General features: G+C 45.6%; 1 protein-coding gene across 1 annotated transcript in view; it reads left to right on the top strand.

Annotated features, from left to right (window-relative positions):
* mdga2a (MAM domain containing glycosylphosphatidylinositol anchor 2a) overlaps window positions 1-18,823 on the top strand; it is a gene marked incomplete at its 3' end in the record, with an annotated part of 137,078 nt that overhangs the window by 19,072 nt on the left and 99,183 nt on the right. The window contains exon 2 of the mRNA XM_080850690.1: window positions 17,098-17,237. Coding sequence (XP_080706816.1) covers window positions 17,098-17,237 — 140 coding nt within the window. The remainder of the gene's footprint in view (window positions 1-17,097; window positions 17,238-18,823) is intronic.

Below are 18,823 nucleotides of genomic sequence, written 5' to 3'. Positions count from 1 at the left end.
GCCTGGCCTCATCGGGTGCCCCAACAGACTAGAAAAGAAGACTGTAATATGAAGGCCTTTGGTCTATGGGCCTATCTATAGTAAATCTATGGCGGAATGCCAGTTTTGTCTGTTATGAAATCACTGACATGTAAACATTCCATCCAATTTCCCCTTTCTTTCCTGTTCAATAGCTGACACACTACAGTAAATCACTAAATCATTGAATAGCTATTTATAACCTCATGGTTTGTCAAGGAATGACTGCCTAAAACCTAAGCATTGTACATGTGAACTGCAAACTGCCTGGAAACTGAAATGTGCCTGACATTTTGTAAAAAATGGTCTGTAATGCAAACACTATATTAACGGCAATAGGTGGAACTATTTGCTATGGCACTGTACTGCAGAGGGGAGGAAGTTGAAAAGCTTCAAAGAAATCAAGGAGAGAGAGTTCAGGGACACCATTGTGTGATTTGGCCCAAATGAATATAGACGAGATGCAGAAACAGCAGGCATAATGCTTGTGTGTGTGGTGGAGGGACGACTGAGTTTTATAAAGAAACACATTATTCATTCTTGTATCGCTGTGATTCTATTTGAGCCTGGCTTCAACCATGAATTATTTATCAAAAAAACTGAAAACCTTGCAGGCTACATATTGATTTTGGCGTATAGCGTCTCCGAAGCGCACAACAGCAAAAATTACAAATGCCAGTGCGGAATAGTATTAGCATATAGCTGGAACGAACAATTATATCACCGTATTATTTGTGGGAAGCAACATACTATTCAGACTCCCCCTCAATTCGTGTCAACTGAATGCAGCCGAGAGCATTTATGAATCAAAGCAGTAATCTAATCATCACCTTTCATGTGGACAGCATGCTGCATTAGTGGATTAGCTTCTTGCTAAAACCCTAAGCAGCTTTTCCAAATTTCATTACTGTTTTTCCTCCATGATCAGGTGTTGTATCCAAATAGGGCCCGTTTCAGCACACGTGTGCTCCTCTGGAGGTTCCCAGGGTGGGAGGAAGTCAGTGTGTTTTGCTGTTTTGTTGTTGGCGTAACGTGGCAGGGGAAGAGGAAGTCGTGTGATGATGCGTGTGCTAGCTGCTGCGTGATTCTTGTGGGATGTGTTGAGATCTGGAAATGTGTGGCTTTGAGAAGCGATGAGGTGTGATAGAAATGTGACTTGTCATGGGCCAGGCTGGATCAGGTGAAAGGTGTAACACTTGTGTTTGTTTGTTGCATTGACAAACTCATACCAGACAAAAGGTCCACCCTCACTCAATATTGGGGTCTTATTGGTCAGTCATGTCAATCAGTCAACCATGCACTTATACATATGTTTATTTATGTATACTTTTCTGTTTGTGCATACATGTATGTGTGTATGGTTTTATGTACACTGCATATGCTGCTTGTACCTCCAAACACTCCAATTCCCGGAATGAAACTCAGTCAAAACAATATCTGGAAGGGAATCTGTGTCAGATAAGTGCTAGACTGGTTCTCGTATCAGCTGCAAGATACAGACAGTTAAAAGCTGGTGAGCTACATACAGATAAAAAGTTGAAAGGAAAACTCTTCAAAGTTCAATTAGATCTGATGGGTTTGATACCCCTCTTATGCAAGCGTCTGATTTGGACGTGAACACTTGTTTAATGAAGAGGTGTGGATCAGGGTTTCAGTGAGCCTAGAGGCTTCCAAGAGAGTGACTGACTCCGGCCCTGATCTCGCCCTGACTCGCTGTGACTCCTGAGTCAGCCACCATGTGGGTATTCACGACAGGCGAGCATGAGAGGTGAGGTTATGCAATCAAGGTCATCAGCAATTACAAGCAGAGATGTTGAGGTATTAGTTTTGAAGAGGAAAGAGGCCTCAGAGGGCTTGATGCAGTGCTTTTTATTCTTAACCATCAGAAAAGATGGTATGCCTCTTTAAACACAAACACACATAGCAAAACTGACCTTGTGGTATTTTCTTTGCATCATTAGTATCAGGCAAAGCAGTCAAAGACGTGAAGTTTTCAAATTGTCTGTGTTGTAAGTACACAGAGAATCACAAGGATTACCACACTAATCTGGCCCACCTGGATCTTGTCATCAAATGGCTTTCTGAACGGAAGTTCAGGAGGAGCGTGACGAAATTTGCCAAGCCCCTGGTGTCAAATCTGTCAGGTCATTTATTTCCAGTTTACCTGTTCAAGCCGTGGCACCTGCTTTGACACTTGTTCTCAATAAGACACAGGCAACCTAGCACCTTCAACTTGGAGGTTAACCTTCAACATTGAGCTCGACCTTCAGGCCTCAGCCAGTAAATTGGAACATGAAGCCTCAGCTATTTCTCCTACTCCACCTGTACCTCCTTCTCCTCGCCGAGGTTGGTCAAAATTTTAGACTCAAAAAGAACCCTGACTTCTTCTGAGGCCAGACGTCGTTTGTGCAGGCTGAGATCTCCTCAGTCCGCAGCCTCCTATAGCGACCGCAGCTGTCAAAACACTAGACAGAGGGCAACTCCTAGAATTGTGGCTCATATAAGAAACGAACCGATCGCTTGAGGCGTCCATTTTCCCCGTACAGTGAGGAATGGGGATTATGTTGCAAGCAGACACCCAGCAGCAGGTTCCTACAGCTCCCCTGCCAAACACACCAGCAACTTCAGTGTATGACCAGAGATTTCCTGTTCACTGAGCAGGCGCTCAATCTTGTCCCTTCTGGTACCACTTTTCTCCCCTCAGCTGACCAACCGAGCACCAGTGCCGCCGCACAGGGCTCTGGTTCCCCTGCGTCTCTTTATCAGTCTCTATTTCACCAGCGTCGCAGTGTAGAGCTCTGTTTCTTTGGCTTTCTTCTCTTGCCACTTGTCAAGTTACAGGTGCCGCGCACCCCTCAACCTTGCCCGCAGCGGCCGCACTTGCCATACCGATCCAGGGGATTTGGCTTTCCCCCACCATCTCCCCGTGCCCCCTCCCTAGCCAAGGATCATGGCGATAGGTCATGTACTTGTGTTTTGTCATTCCCAGAGTTTGCAGTAGTCTTTATGCGCTACCAGGAAGTCATATGCTCAGTGTTTCCTTAGAGACTGAGCTAAATTAGTCTCTATATTATAACGAGGTTAGCGGAGTCTTTTGGGAGGACTCATTTTTATACGTATCATTGTTTATTCTCGGCTAAATGTGCATCTCGAGTGGGCCTGTGGAATCAGTGTCCTTATTGGGGGGCTTTGGGCGTAGAGCTGCGTAATAGAGTGTTTTTGGGCTGTCGCATGGCTACTTTTGCCATCTGCAGCAGCTCAGACAATTCCTTTGCAAATTTCTTCCTAATCGATGGAGCCACCACCATGGCTAATAACGGTCGGCCAGAACACGCTATCAAATCTCTCGCCCAGTGGTCCTTAGCCGGTGGTGCTCAGACGCCTTTCACACGTACATCAGGTCTAACTTATAAGACCTCAGACAAGCTCAGTACTCGCTCTCCTTCTGATCCACATGTGAAGTCCTAGCCAGGGTCTTCCCCTTACTTTGGGGTGTATGCAGGGATTATGTGAAGCACTTCAGGACTCAGAGACCTTACCAAACAGGCTTTCTGCTTAGGAGGAGCGTGATGACATTTGCCATTTGCTCTAGTGTCAAATCTGTCAGGTAATTTATTCCCAGTTTACCTGTTCAAGTCGTGGCATTTATCCACCCACCACGTCCCCTCACGCTTCCCATCTTCCTTGGTTAAAAATGGAATGGTACATGCAGAGATAACGCTTGATTCCTGCGTGGTCCCTGTGAAGCACTTCAGGACCCTGGTTGGAAACACACTTTGGCTCACTTCTCACCTGTGCAAATTTGGAGCATGAATTGGTGAAGCCCTCTTTGGGGCTTTGGGTGTCTTCGGAAGGGGTTTGTTTTGTGTTGAGGTAGTAGCAGTAGTAGCAGGTGTTGCACAATGAGAATCCCTGGCAAATATGATGACTGTCGGTCATTCCATTTCACAGAGTTCAGAACTTTGCCCTTTTCATGGGGCGTCGCAAAATCTTATAGCTCTACTTCAAATACTTTTTATTTTTCGTTCTGATTCCTTAAAATAAATAAAATAACTAAATAAATAAAAAAGCAAGAAGTAGAGATACAGGATTTTGCAAGGTCCCATGAATTTAATAGGTTTTCACCTTCAACTCCTAAAGAAAAAACATAACATAAACTGGAAGACTCTTAGTGAGTTGGAATGCAATGACCCTTGTTGACAAGTTGCGAAAGTAGGTTCAAAACTTTAATGGGACCACGCAATAAAACCTCAACAAATATGATTTGATGCGAATAAATCCATTTCCATCAACCTTATAGGGAGGTAATCCCATCCAGGTAATCCCCTGATTTCTTATTCAACTCAAGTTCGATAGAAACCAAGCTACTATCTAGTGTTATCTGCTGAAGGTGCTGAAGAATCTTTTTATTTATTTATTGCTCCAGCCTTCACCTGTATTTTGACTCAGCAGCATTCTTGATTGGGTGAACACACTGCCAATCAGGTTGGCTCGGAGTAAGGACAGATAGGAGTTAAGCATTTAATTGGTTAGAAGTATTGATTTTGAAGTTGAGAGCTAAGTATCAGAGAGGTCAATTCTTGAGTTGAGTCAGTAAAATAAAGACAAAAAGATTTTGAAATTTTGCCTCTAACAAAGTGAAATCTTTCAATCCAGGTTTCAATCCACTGACAGAATCTGTAACTGTATAAGGCAACTCACACTGTGTCTCCTCGAGGCTTGTCTCCTTAGCACCAGCGAGTGTCATTGCTGTCACTCTCATTTGCCGGCTTTGTAAAACCTGTCTCCTCCGGCACACAAGTATTTGCTTTGTCTTGTGTTTGAATCTCACAGCAAGGTTGGTGCAGTGCTGGCTCAGCGTTCAATGTGATTTTGTAACCTGGCAGTAAAAAGCAGCACCAACCAGGCTGCAGTATACTGCCTCCAGTGTCTAATGAGGCGCAGGAGTAACTTCAGAGTTGATTGGGGATAAATATAACCTGGAGGACAAACTGCGTCTTTAATCAGCATAAGAATGGAAGAATGAGGGAAGAAAAACTGGGTAGGATAAAACAAAAAAAAAATCCTTTTTCTGTTTCCAAGGCTTTTTCCATTTTCCTGTCAAAGCCGGCAAGACTCAAGGTTCACAGCAGGAGGGTTTGAGTGGAGAGGTTCTTTTAAAACCGGCACATAACTTCAACTCCATCTATCACCCTTGCACACCACCCTCTTCCTCTTTAAGTATCCACAGACACAAATGGCGTGGTACGTTTTCATCTTTTCGCCAAGCGGGGGGAAGGGGGAGGTTGGTGAAGTTTTCACAGGAGTCCTGCCAATGTTGACAGGGTTATAAAACGTGGCAAAGGGATTGAGGCGGGCAACAATGTAGGCCATCCATCTGCTGTTCAAGGGTAGGACAAGATGAGAGTATTAGGTCGCCGTGCTCAAGGCTGGCCTGCACTCCCACCAGCTACCCTCCACCTCCTCCCCTCAGACACTCCAGTCCGGTGCAGGCCTGTCACTGCACACTGGCACAGGAAATAAAGAACTTTCCGGAGGTCATGAGATGTCATCTTTTAAACAAATGTCTCCCTGCTCTCTGTGGGGGGACTTTAATATTGGCCATTAGATTCTCGAGTCGGGAGTGAATGAGTGGGACTTGGCGAGGAATAATTGTATGCTGATTTGTGCCTGGAAATTCATCCAGCGCCCTTAATGTGTTCCTGGTGTCTCGGAAATGTTGAAATGGAGAAACGCATTTTGCTAAGGCCACATTCATGATTCAACGTACATGCATGCATACATTTATTATATTATGCAGTCTGATGAGCTTTCTTCTGTGAATATTTCAGTGCACGAGGCACTTTCACTTTCCTAGTGAGATATTTTCAAGTATCGTGTGTGTGCTAAATTTGCTTTGCGCTTCCATTTGGACATGAAATCAATTATTTACATTCCAAGGTGTTTCTGACATTTGCTTGGCTGACCTTAAACAAAACAGTCTAACGTCTAACAGCCGCATGTTCTACCCTACTGACAATAGTTTTTTTCAGTGGCAGACATGCTCCAATTTGTTTTGTTTTTGTGTGTGTGTGTGTGTGTGTGTGTGTGTGTGTGTGTGTGTGTGTGTGAGAGTGAGTGTGTGAGTGTGTGGGGCCGCGTCAGAGCTATCCCTTTCCTTGGCTGCCTGTTGTCTCTGTCGCTTGGGGCGGTTTTTTGCTATTCTGTTAGCTACCGTTACCACTGTGTTCCTGGGTCGCTCTACTTATGTAAGGACAGCACTCCCTTGGGGACTAACACAGGAACGCTCGCTCCCTCTGCCTCTCCGCACCTAGATCACCACAGGACCTGCAGCACACAGGAAGAAACAGAGAGAAAGGTAGAAAGAGAGGGAAAACAGAAAGAAAGTAAAGGAAGAAGTGACTAACCACTTCATCCATCCAATTTGGATGCAAAGCTTTAAAGAACCGAATGAAAGGGCTGCCTCATAAAAACTCAAGGTACGAGTGCCTTTGGGTTTTCGAATAAGAAGCAAATAAAAGTAGGCTGTGCGGATGAAATGGAAGTGTGGCAGAGGCTCAGTGAGAGGGTTGGCATGGGCAACATCTGCGCTGTTTCCAGCTGGGTGTCGTGTCCATGGCCACCCTGGCACGGCGAGCGTTGCAGTCACGCTGAGGGTGACCCCTCACCCCTGCAGCGCCATACGTTTGGCAAAGCAGCTTCACTTTCATCCTGATGGTGGTCCGAGTGGGTGAGCTTTGTCCACACTCCGCACACACACACACACACACACACACACACACACACACACACACACACACACACACACAGAAACAGACATGCACATATGGCTACACATGTGCACACATACACAAACACACGTACACACACACACACACACACACACAGAAACAGACATGCACATATGGCTACACATGTGTGCGCACACACAAACACACACATTCCTGTCGTGAAGAGGGAAGACAAAAATAAAACAGGCATGATCATGGGATTATTTTCATCTTCTTGTAAAGTTGTTATTACGCTGTATGAGGTCAAGAGTGAGTGGTTTTACTGGCTACGGGTCAAGTTGGATGCAGGGGTAGTTGCTTTTCTTAAAAGCCAGAATCTCAGTTTCTGTAAAGTAAATGATGAGGACGTGATAAAACACTGCTTGATTAGACACCCAACAACACTTGGACCCTTTCCAGAGTGTCCACCATTTACACTGATAAAATGAAGCGTAATGAATGAGGTCCACCTTTACAAACCAAGAAAAAGAATTGCAGCGCTACAGCAGCATATGCTTGGGAAAACAGTAACTGTTTTATTGTCACTTTTTAATTAGAGAAGTAAAATAGCAGAGAAAAATGACACCAGCCTGATGGGATTGCCCCACAGTAGCAAGAGAGAGGTGGGTTGGGGTTAAGTGGGTGTGGGTGGGTGATTTACAGTAAACAGCCTTGCTTTGAAGAGCTACAGGTCCTGACCTTTCCAGCCGGGGCAATTGACATTGTCATCATTGCATCGCATCAAACACGGGCATCCCCTCTGAGATTCGGCCCCAGTGGCCGGCGGTATGTTTTCTTGTCTAAAATGTTACTCATCCCGCACTTGACACATTATGGCCTTGAACGCAAACAGCAGCAGCGAGCGTCCCTGGCCCCCCTGGTTGCTTGTTTCCTGTGCCTGTGCCTGTGCCTGTGCCTGTGCCTGTGCCAGTGCCTGTGCCTGTGCCTGTGCCTGTGCCTGTGCCTGTGCCTGTGCCTGTGCCTCTGAATGTGCTTGTGCTTGTGTCTGGTCACAGCCAGAGGCCTTATTCAGAATCTCCTGCATGTCCCATGAAACATGGCAACTCATGCCGGGCGTGTGCCGTTTTCCCCCGTGTTATTGGAGCTTCACCGTGACGGCATTGTGTAGCGCAGTGCCGCACCTGCTGCAGGCTGGCAGGAACTTACTGGGACAGGACAGGTTGGCACTGTGCGAGGCAACACAAAAAAAGGGACAAGCCAAAAATACCTACAGCGCCATATGCCATCCCTGGGTAGGGGTGGGGGGGTTGGGGAGGGTGATCTCTAATGTTTTGGACTGGCACAAAACGGAGCTCAGGATAATAACCTTCAATCATTTCTGTCGACTCATCATTGTTTCAGCTCCTCATTTTGCACTGGTGCACGCCCAGCGGAGACAAGCTGTTCATAACAAACTTTGGGAGGGGGTGTTGTGAGACAGGACCTGACAAATCTCTGATTGTGTTGTCTTGCTGAATGTGTCACAAAGTCAGAATCTGAATTTCACAAGTGTATGTCATTGTTAAGTTATGAGACAGGTAAAACCATGTCTGACTCGAGCTATAATTACCCATCATCCGTAATTCTCCCGAATGACATTCTGACAATAAAATCACAGGGTGTTGCTCACGGTGGAGCAAAACAGGTCTAGGTTTTTTTTTAATGGACAGTGTTTACAATATTGAAGTGTGTAGGGATTTAGTATGCTACACGGGTCATACTTCCCTATTTATATTTGCTTATTATACGGCTCCTCAGAATACTGACCGGCGAACTACACATTATCTTTTACGAATTGTGTAGGGATTTAGTATGCTACACGTGTCATACATCAGTGTATATATTTGCATACGCATCAGGAGCAATAGACATGACACACTACACAACTGTGGATTCTGGGACCGGAGCATGTTAGTTACAGCTATAGCAGCATGGGCTGATGTTTGGACAATAAACTTTGATGTAGATTTTAAAAAAATAATAAAGATTTAGCGATTTAGTACATAATAGGCCTGAGGTGCGTATGCCGAGTAAACATTTATTACGAATATGTTCATGAAACAAGACGATACGTGGCACAAATCTGAAACATTCTTTTCACCGCACAAGATTGCTTTTATGCAAATAGGATTTACTAAATCTATTTAAACAACGCCTCTTCCTTTTTGGCTGCCCCTACAGGCCCTCCTGATGCCCAAGCTGAACAAAAATCTTGCCATTTTGAAAAGCATAAAAGCATGCAAAATGGCCACTTATTTCAGTTTTCTTTTCAGACGCTCCTTCAAACGTGGACATAGTGCTTTGTGTCCATGCACCATGAGGTTGTGAATTTTGTTCTCCCCTTGAAAGTGACTCACTTCCTTTTCCTGTCATTTTTACATTAGTTTCTTTCTTTCATTCAAAGTTTCTCCGCTTCAGAAATCAGACAAAAAAAAGCTAGAACTCTTTGACCTTGGTTTCTGTTGTTCCATGACACGAAGCCACTCTTGGCAGTGTCTCAAACTCTGAGGTAAATGAGGAGGTGAGGTTGAAAACGAAAGCCATTTTGGCTCTATATGTTATCAGGATCTGAACACAAAACTGTATTCTCCAGGGTCATTTGCGTGCTCCTTGGACACCCTCTCACTGAATACATTACTGTTAGAGGACATTGCACGGGGTCTGGCTGCTGGGCATTTGTCCATTCATCTTCCAATTCCCTCTGCCATGTTCCCTGTGAATTTCTCTTTTAGTAATACATGAGTAATTACATGGTTACTACAACACTGAGCAGCATGCGTATGAATTTTCAACAGGTTCATATATTTACGTAACATCCATACACTTTCCCCCAGGCAAAAACATACACTGCATGGGTAATGACATATGCTTGTTTGTTTTTATGCAAACATAATGTCCTCACGGTTGATTTATGATGTAACCTGGAGGTTTATTACAGAGAGAGTGGCTCTTGGATTGCAGGGGCAATGTGTTGACAGGTCAGAGGTCAGCTGACAGTGAGACCTGCTTTTAATTATGGGATGGCACCTCCGCTGGACTGTCTGGTTGGCGTATGGACCTGGCGATGCATGCAGTTACCGGGAGACCAGCCAGCCAGGACGACACCTCTGTGTGTGTGTGTGTGTGTGTGTGTGTGTGTGTGTTTGTGTGTGTGTGTGTGTGTGTGTTTGTGTGTGTGTGTGTGTGGTCTCGCCGAGCCTGGAGGACGAGTGTTTACAAGGACGAGGTGTCGACAATACATCCTCAAAATGGAGTCAACATGTCACAGCGTTATGGAGGAGCAATAATGTGGGGACATCATTTAATCAGTGGGGGAGGTAGAAATAGGGGCACATTTTACCATCTGAAAGGGACTCCAGGCCGGTTGTTTCAGGCCATTATTTACTGTTCCTGCCTCGGTGGTACACTTTTTGTGCTGGAACAGGATCATTGACCTCTGTATGTGCTGTTAGCATGATGGCACTCCCAGTGATGTCCTCTTTTTGGGTTCGTGCTTGTGTGTGTGTGTGTGTGTGGGGAGGGCAAATGGTGCTTCATGTCATGGCCGGCGAAACAGGAAATGTGATCCGTGAAGACCTGCTGAAGGTGAAACCGGCCAGGCCCGACTAATCATTGAGCAAGAGATTGTATTTTTTCTTTCGTTCCTGTGATTCCAGCCCTGTAGCTTTGCGGTCATTGTTAGTCACTCGGCTGTGATTTCATCGCGATGCCACCGCCGCAAGAACAGAGAGTGCCGTGTCATGCGGCAAGCTCGGCTGGCCTTTTTTCGCTTCGTCATCACTCCACTCGTCATGACTGGAAATAGCTTTCGCTTAGAGGGCTCCCCTCGGGTTCAAACGCACACACTAACCCCCCCAGCGGCCTCCTTGTTGCCCCCGCAACCCCCGGGGTAATGACTTTGGATGGCGCCTGTGCAAATCTCTCACAAGCACACGAACATGAAAAAAACACAGAAGACATCTTGAGTTCTTACACTGTAAGTAGGTTATCAAGTATGATTAATAAGGACCATTAGACATAATAGGACGTTTGGAAGCAGAAAAAGTGATGGAATAGTGAACGCAATCGCCTGTACTTTTTGTCTTCTCTGCTGAATTAGTGCCATGCTAATGAAAAGTAATGAGGGTTTTCTATTTTTTTTATATCGTGCTCTTATTCAAATTGGGTACCCATGACTGTAGGGGGAAGAAAATCCTGTCAGTTGTAACACAGACTTCATGGCTCCTATGGACCTGTGTGTGTCTGTGAGTGTGTGTACGTGTCTGTGAGTGTGTGTTTCTGTGTGTATTTATGAATGTATATATCTCTATGCTTGTGTTTGTATGCAAATTATGTGCTTGTGTACATTATATGTCTGAGTGGTTATGGGTGTGTGTGTGTGTGTGTGTGTGTGTGAGGGAGTGTGCATGCAAGTCAGTGTCGTGTGTGCACATGTGAGAGTGCATACCCCACACTCAGCCTCTCTCCACTCTCATCCCCACAGCATGACATCACACACACACACACACACACACACAGATGCACCCAGCAACAGGCCACCAGCCCTTGTTGCATGACACAGCGGTGGTGCCACTCATGACGGGCACATGCTGCGTATCAGTCCTCCTGCTGGGCAGCAGCCTGCTCTCGTAACCCCACATTTTGGGCAAGGGAGGTGGATTATGGTATTAGAGGAAAGTGGATATAATATGGATCTCTGCTCTCTTGCTCTCATTACCACTCTCTCTTCCTCCCTCTCTCTCTTCCTCCCTCTCTCTCTCTCTCTCGGATTCAATCTCTGCTGCTTTCATTACCAGTCTCTCTTCCTCCCTCTCGCTCTTCCTCCCTCTCTTCCTCCCTCTCTCTCTTTCTCTCTCTGTCACTCTTGCCTGTCTGTCATGTCTTTTTGCCCCTATCCACCACTCTCTCTTCTTCCCTCTGTCGCTCTCACTACTCATCTGCCCTTCTTTGCATCACTTTCTCTTATTCACTCACTCTTTCTTTCACACGCACACACCCTCCCTACTCACTACTCACACATACGCACAGAGACAGATGCGTGCGCACACACACACACACACACACACACTCTCTCTCTCTCTCTCTCCCATGGGCGCTGTGTAATGTTGCACTGTACGTGGCGTAGGCGTGCGGGTTGGGGTTGCCAGGTTGGTGGGGGTTAATCCCTATGGCATGGGATTGTGAAACAGTCAGCCTGAGCTGGGCGCTGCCCCCCTCCTCCACTCCCTCCCTCCCTCCATCCCAGGCTCCCCACCCCCGCAGTTGTCCTGCCATGTGTATCTTAGTGATTATCAGTGAGCCAGTGGCTCCCTCCATCCAATCGAGGCTATTATCCCCTCCTTTCAATGCCTGATTAGAGTGATTGAGAGAGGGAGAGAGAGACAGAGAGAGGAAGAGATACAGACAGGGAAAGAGAGAGATGGAGAGAGAGAGAGAGAGAGGAGAGGGAATGTACTGTGAAAGGAGATTACTGCTCAGCTGTGACTCACAGAACAGAAGGGGCCAAGGTTGATCACAGACCCTCAGTGACATGTATTAGTGGACTAAAATGCATTCTGTTTGTCATGTACCCCACCCCCCTCCCCCCTTTAAACATGCAGCTAATAATCACAGCCTTTATGTGGCCCACTGCAAAGCCAAAGTGCCAGCTGGGATGGAAATGGTGCTAGCGTTTGGACTTCATAATTACATTTTTATAATGGAGGATTTCAATTCAGGAGGCGAGTTGATGCCAGGATGTGCTGTAAAAACTTGTTCATGGAAGCTGGCCCCTTCACTGGAAAAAAAAATGTCCTCAGTGTCATCCTTTTTATATCCACAGTCATATTTCAGAACAGGGAGAATTACAGTGGCACACATTTTGGTGTCAAATCGCTACCCGTATCGTCTTTTTTTTCTTCAGCAGCAATTAAAACGTTTTACTGGACCTAGTCACTCTCTTCTTTCGCCTCACCCACCAGACTCTTGCATAGATGCAGTCCATGTGTTTTGTGTCTGATTGAATACCCTGTTTAATAAGTTGGTAAAAAAATGATAGATGTCGGAGGCCATGCTTGACAAATAAGTCCTTTTAAAATTTCAGAATCTGTTACATACATTCGAGAGATTCTGTTGAATGGTGTTTTTCTTCTTCACAGACCATCAGCAAGTTGTTATTAAAATGACATAAGTGAATGAAATAATCACCAACTCTCTTCTGTTGGCACGTTTGGAAATGTTAAGCCGCGATAAAACCCACAGCTGTCTGTAAATCAACTTTTGAGGATATTAATTGGTGTGCTTTAATAATTTTCCAAAATGGGTTTGGGACTGACATTAATTACTTATCTGGTGATAAGTAAACTTATATCAGATATATTACTGTCAGAGCCCATTTTGGGCTTAATATGATTGGCGCAAGACTGGGGATCGCTGCCTGTGCCATTACCATAAATTGTGTTCCTTGCTGAGGCTAAATTGGTTTACAGTTGGTGATAATCTATCTACGCCTTATTACTTTACCAATGATTTTCAGCCTAATGTGACCTTGATTTTGGTGTGTAGGTTTTTCTGTCTCCTTTGTAATTTGCCAAATAGACACAACAGACACTCCGGTTTTTGAGGAGCAGATAAGCGCACAGGTTTATCTGTGACAGCATCCGTGCCGTTGCCCACACTCAATTAGTTTATTGACACCTATCCATTTGTGTAATCACAGGGGGAGGGCTTTACCTCATTGTGTTGCCTTGCTTGCTGCCAGAAACCTCGTGTATCGACCATTCACAGTTAGTCACAGCGACATTGAGGTTAATTCTATTAGTTAACGGACATAAATCTTTGTTGCTCGCAAGGGGTGCAGTAGGTTAAAGGCAGGCTGAAAAATGGTTCCGATGTGATGTAAGGGCCCAGCCTTTTGTTGCCCAAATCCAGACAGATACAGCACGAGTGTGTGTGTGTGTGTGTGTGAGTGTGAGTGTGAGTGTGAGTGTGTGCGTGTGTGTGTGTGCGTGTGTGCCTGTGCGTGGGCGTGTGCGTGTGCGTGTGCGTGTGTGTGTGTGTGGGCAATCTGCAAATCCAGTATCTCTTTAGGCAGCTAAACAAGCCAAACCTTGGCCTCTCCACCTTTCGCCCATTTGTAACCTTAGGAATACACAAACACTGCTAATGTGGAAACACCCTTTACTGTGGCACCACGCGTGGCCCCACATGTCAAACCTGCAGCCTTTAGGAATGGGGGACTGGTACACTGACCACAAGGCTAAGAGTCAGGGTCGCTAGAGTGATGGGTGGGGGTTTATACAGCGCTGACTCTGCTAGTCTCCTTCCCCTAGAGCAGAACTCCTATTCCAGGTCAGTGGCAACACTCTCATTGCTCCACCCGTGGGGCTTTAACCTGTGACCTTTCACATTGGAGGAAGGTTTACACTGCAGAGCACTAACCTGCTAGCCTCTGTTGCACATACACAGCATCAAACAAGGGTCCAATGAGCCCTTGACCATGCCACTTTTTAATCCTTTAGTAAATCTCACTCCTCAAACATTAAAGGGCTCATTAGCAGCTGGCGGTTTAGGCTATTTAGCTCTTTTGCTAGCACATTCTTCCACCATTCACACTGCACGACATTGGTGTTGGGCCTGAGCCTTTGCACCATGCACCTTCTTTTAATGACTATGGAAGAAGAATGTGTACCAGATGACAGTCAACCTCATTCCCAAATCCTCCTACCTGAGGCCATGGGGCTAGTGGGTAGGTACAGTCAGCTCTACTTAGTTCTTGATCTACTGCCCGTATGTATGCTAGCCAACTGTCACATATTGTTCTCACTTCAACAAATTCAGGCATATTCAAGAGCCCCATCATGTAAAAAATCATGCTTAAGCGTCCAACCTGGTACTACAAAAGTGACACAGACTGGTCATGTGGGAAACTGAATTTCCTGGATTCCACTAGTTTTGTGACCCTTTTAGCTGTTTTGGTATTTTGTGCAAGCAATTGTGTGCGTGTGTGTGTGTGTGTGTGTGTGTGTGTGTGTGTGTTTGAATGTGTGTGTGAGAAGGGGAGCCCGACCAAGAGGTTGTGGGGTTTACTCTCCCATCAAAGCGGAGCCTCAATTTCCAAACCTCAAATCTGTGGTGCCAACAGCAGTGCAAGGCGACAAACCAGAGCGTCTGAGTCTTGTCAATTCTAGTGTCTGGCTCAGATTGATCTGGGCAAGCAGCAGTACTGTGCAGGCCACTGGTCATTCCCATGTCCTGAACACATTCTATAGACATGGGGGAAAAGTTCAGCATCAGTTACAGTACTTTGAGGAGCAAAAAAGCCAGCATATTCTCCTTCAAATAGAGTCACACACACACCTGCACACAGACACACAATGTCTCGTTCTCTCTCTCTCTCTCTCTCTCTCTCTCTCTCTCTCTTTCTTTCTCTCTCTTTCTCTCTCTCTCTCTCTTTCTCCCTCTCTCTCTCTCTCTCTCTCTTTCTCTCACTCCCTTACACAGACACACACAGACACACACTTATTAAAACTAGGGACATAAATCCAGGCAGCTCGTTAAATATCCAATACAGTTAATGTCATGCAATTTGCAGTTTACATATGTGGAATTTTACGATACACCTTTTGGGATCTTTGCTTATGTCACCACTAAGTGTTGTGCTTTATGGTTTCATCCAGCACTCTGTTGTGGAATAGGTGACGGGATGTCTTCTTTGATAACCTAGGCTGAGTTTCCCAATAACAGTGTCTCTTAACGTTTAATGAAGACTTGAAAAGAACTATGTTTTTGTTCTGTTTATTTAACCAAGCACAAAATGTACACATATCTTGATCTTAGACCGTAGTCAGAGCCACCCGTCATCTCTGAGCCCATCTGTCAGCGGAGTGACATCTCTTCCCGGAGCTGCTGCCCTGTCGGCGCGGCTCCAATCCCAAACCCACTCGAAACCGCCTCTTTAATGCGGCAATGATTTGGAGATCATGGCGCCGGGCCACGTCATCCTACAGGGGGGGTCCACTGGGGCCGATGCTTAACACGGCGAGCTCTGACGTCACACAATGGGACATGAGAGGAGAGAGTAAGATTGAGAGAGAAAGAGAGAGAGTAATTTTTTTTGGGGGGGGGGAGAAAAAAAAGACTCGCTCATGTCTAAAAATAGAGCATTTAAAAGTAGGCCAGGGCACAGAGCAGCCAGCTGGCTCACTGTGAGAATACTTACATTTTTTTATACTTTGTTGTGGCGTTCAGTCTGAAACTCTTAACCTTGCGCTTGTCAGAAAGGTATCACCGCTGTTTGCTTGTTGGCCCAAAATCTACTAAAACCGCAATTAATCGGCAGAAATAATTGCTCAAGCCGCTGCAATAATTAGCCCCCCTCTTATTTGTTTTCCCTTTCACAGTAGATGCCACTTTCTGTTGTGTTGGAGTGATCAGTTGCTCTCGTGCTTCTTTCTCTATATCCATATCCCCACGGTGAGACTTGTTCTCTTCTTCTTCCCAGCACTTTTCCTCTGATAATGCCGCTATGCAAATCTCCCTTTCCTCCATTTTCAATGGTTAACAAAAGGAAAGTAGTGTCTCGGAAGAAGTGTGTGCAGGCTCAGGCGTGCCTTGCCGTAATCCACCCAAACAGCTTTTCTTCGACACACCACGGGAGGCTGACGGAGCATCAATGAGAATATTACAATGTGGCAGTCTTATAGTTTTACCCACGCCACCTCAGGAAACGTCGGCGCGTAAGTGAGGATCAGGAAAGCGACGAACGCCTGGCGACGAGACGTTGAGGCAAGGCGAGGTGCTCGGCGGCGCTATGTTTCGAGGGGGGAAATCAATGACTGTGGCAGTCTGCCTCATTTTTCCCTTTTTTTAAGCAGCCTGAGCCTCAGTGTTGTAAGTTTGTGAAGGTAAAAATGGGATAAAGCTCAGATGTGTTGGATGTTTTCATCTGTGATGTTTGGGCACACAGATCCCCCAATCCTGGTTTGTGTTATTTCTTTTGTGTGTGTCTCTCGCGCGTGTGTGTACGTGTGTGTCTCTGAGAAAATGATTTGCAATTCTCTCTCTAGACGAGTGCAAATGAATTCTGGCAGGCGATGTGAATGATTGCAAGGGGCCTCAGCTCGGCTGCATGTTTGAATGATTCCTCCTCCCCTCATCCCTACTCCCCCATCCCAACCCATTCATTGTTTCCCAGGTTGATTTCTGCAGCTTTGAATCGTTTATGACCACGGCTGATCACCACCATGAAAGGATGCCACATCTAAATTGTTCTCTCTCTCTCTCTCTCTCTCTCTCTCTCTCTTCTCTTGCTCCCCCTCTCTTTCTGCAGCTCCCCCTTCTGTGCGCATCATACACTCTGGCCACGCGTGTAACATTGAGGAGGAGCGCTACACAGAGCGGGTGTACACCATCCGCGAGGGAGAGACCCTGGAGCTGACCTGCATGGTCACAGGGCACCCCAGGCCTCAGGTGAGACCCACTAGCATGCGGTACCTATTCCCACACAACTTTGTTCTACCGTGGTGGATCAGCCCATGGGATTACAAAAAGACTAGAATGGACCTTTTTGAATCCACAGACACCCTTTGCTATGCCCTGGGACAAACCCAGAAAGGGAAGTGAAATGACCCATTGGGGTTCTGATGAGTTGTTTTGACCTGAAAGTAGATCAAAGGCATAGGATACATTTGTGTACTGATTTGGATCCATACCAGTTAGCATTATTGAGGCCTCTAGGGAAGTTGTAAGTTCTGAACATACATTGCTGTTTTTCGAAAACTCCTTTCACATAGAAAAAACATTAATGTATCAGGTGAAAACAACACATTAGATAACACATTTTCATTCACACTCAGTCGTGTTGTGTGTGTCTAGCTTAGGGAACCATAATAACAGTTGGTAGTTGCTAGGGTGTGTCCATATGAACTGGTTAGCTACAAAGTGTTGTGGCTAAGCAGAAAAGCTGCATAGGCACGTTGGAGTGCTCTACCTTTTCCTATTATAATGTTACAAGTTAAATTGAGGAAACTGTAACGTCATATAGATAACTAGTGAGCGCTCCATGCAAATGGGCCATTTAAACTGTTTATGGTTATTTAAAAGTTTCTTCAACTAGCAAGCTAGTTAGCTAGCATAGAAACTTGGCAACCATAGCAAGCCTGATGCAAAGTTTACTTTCTCAAAATCACGTCACCAATAGAAGGCAAAGTGATCAACTGCTTGCGGATGATGTTAAATTAATTCACATAGCCATCAAAAAATCCTGACAGAAATAATGGGGCATCAATGGTGAATGAATGTGATGAATGCTGTAGTGAATGAATGGGGAGAAGTCCCGCCTCTCCCTTGGCCTTCCCGAACATTTTAATCCAATTGTTCCAATTCCCACTGGAGCCGTGTCGGAAGATCATTGTTAATGTTACAAGGTCGCCAGGGGATAGATTAACCATTTGGCTTCACTGTTTATCTTCCATTCCCTTCCGATACTATAACAGTAAAATAGCAATAACTTAATGGCTTTCAGTGTGAGTGGGAACGACATATAATTGGACCAGGGTCCACAGGTTTATGTTAAGGCCTAGTGACCTCATTGCGGACAGTAACTGGTGGCCCTGTTTGCAAGAATGGGTACCAGATTCTGCACTGAACGGCTTCTGTCTCCGTCCACCCCCCTGAGGTAATAATTGCTTTGGCACAAGTTTTGGCATGACACATCCGAGGCAACAGATGAGCCTAACGGCCTGGTTTGCCCCATAGACCTGCAGCCCAGCAGGTAAAGCGTGGTGTGAGCTGCACTGAGGTCATCTTTTGGAGCTGCAGGGAGAATGAGTGTTGATGAAATGTAGGCCAGCACTTGTACTGTAAGTCCCTCGGTAAAAGACTGTCAATGCTGTTGCTCCTTTTCTTATTTTGAGCAAAAAAAAGATTGTTTCCTTTGAGTTAAAGGAGCAGTGTTTCCTTTGAGTTAAAGGAGCAGTCCATGAAATCTACTTGATTGCATATACAATTAAACTCTGCTCTACCGAGTCCTCTAACTATCTGTTCTGTGGGTGTGC

The sequence above is a fragment of the Sprattus sprattus genome (assembly GCF_963457725.1).
Source record: "Sprattus sprattus genome assembly, chromosome: 13".
NCBI classification, from domain to species: domain Eukaryota; kingdom Metazoa; phylum Chordata; class Actinopteri; order Clupeiformes; family Clupeidae; genus Sprattus; species Sprattus sprattus.
Note: the sequence above shows the minus strand (reverse complement) of the source record. Positions and strands in the feature narration are given on the sequence as shown.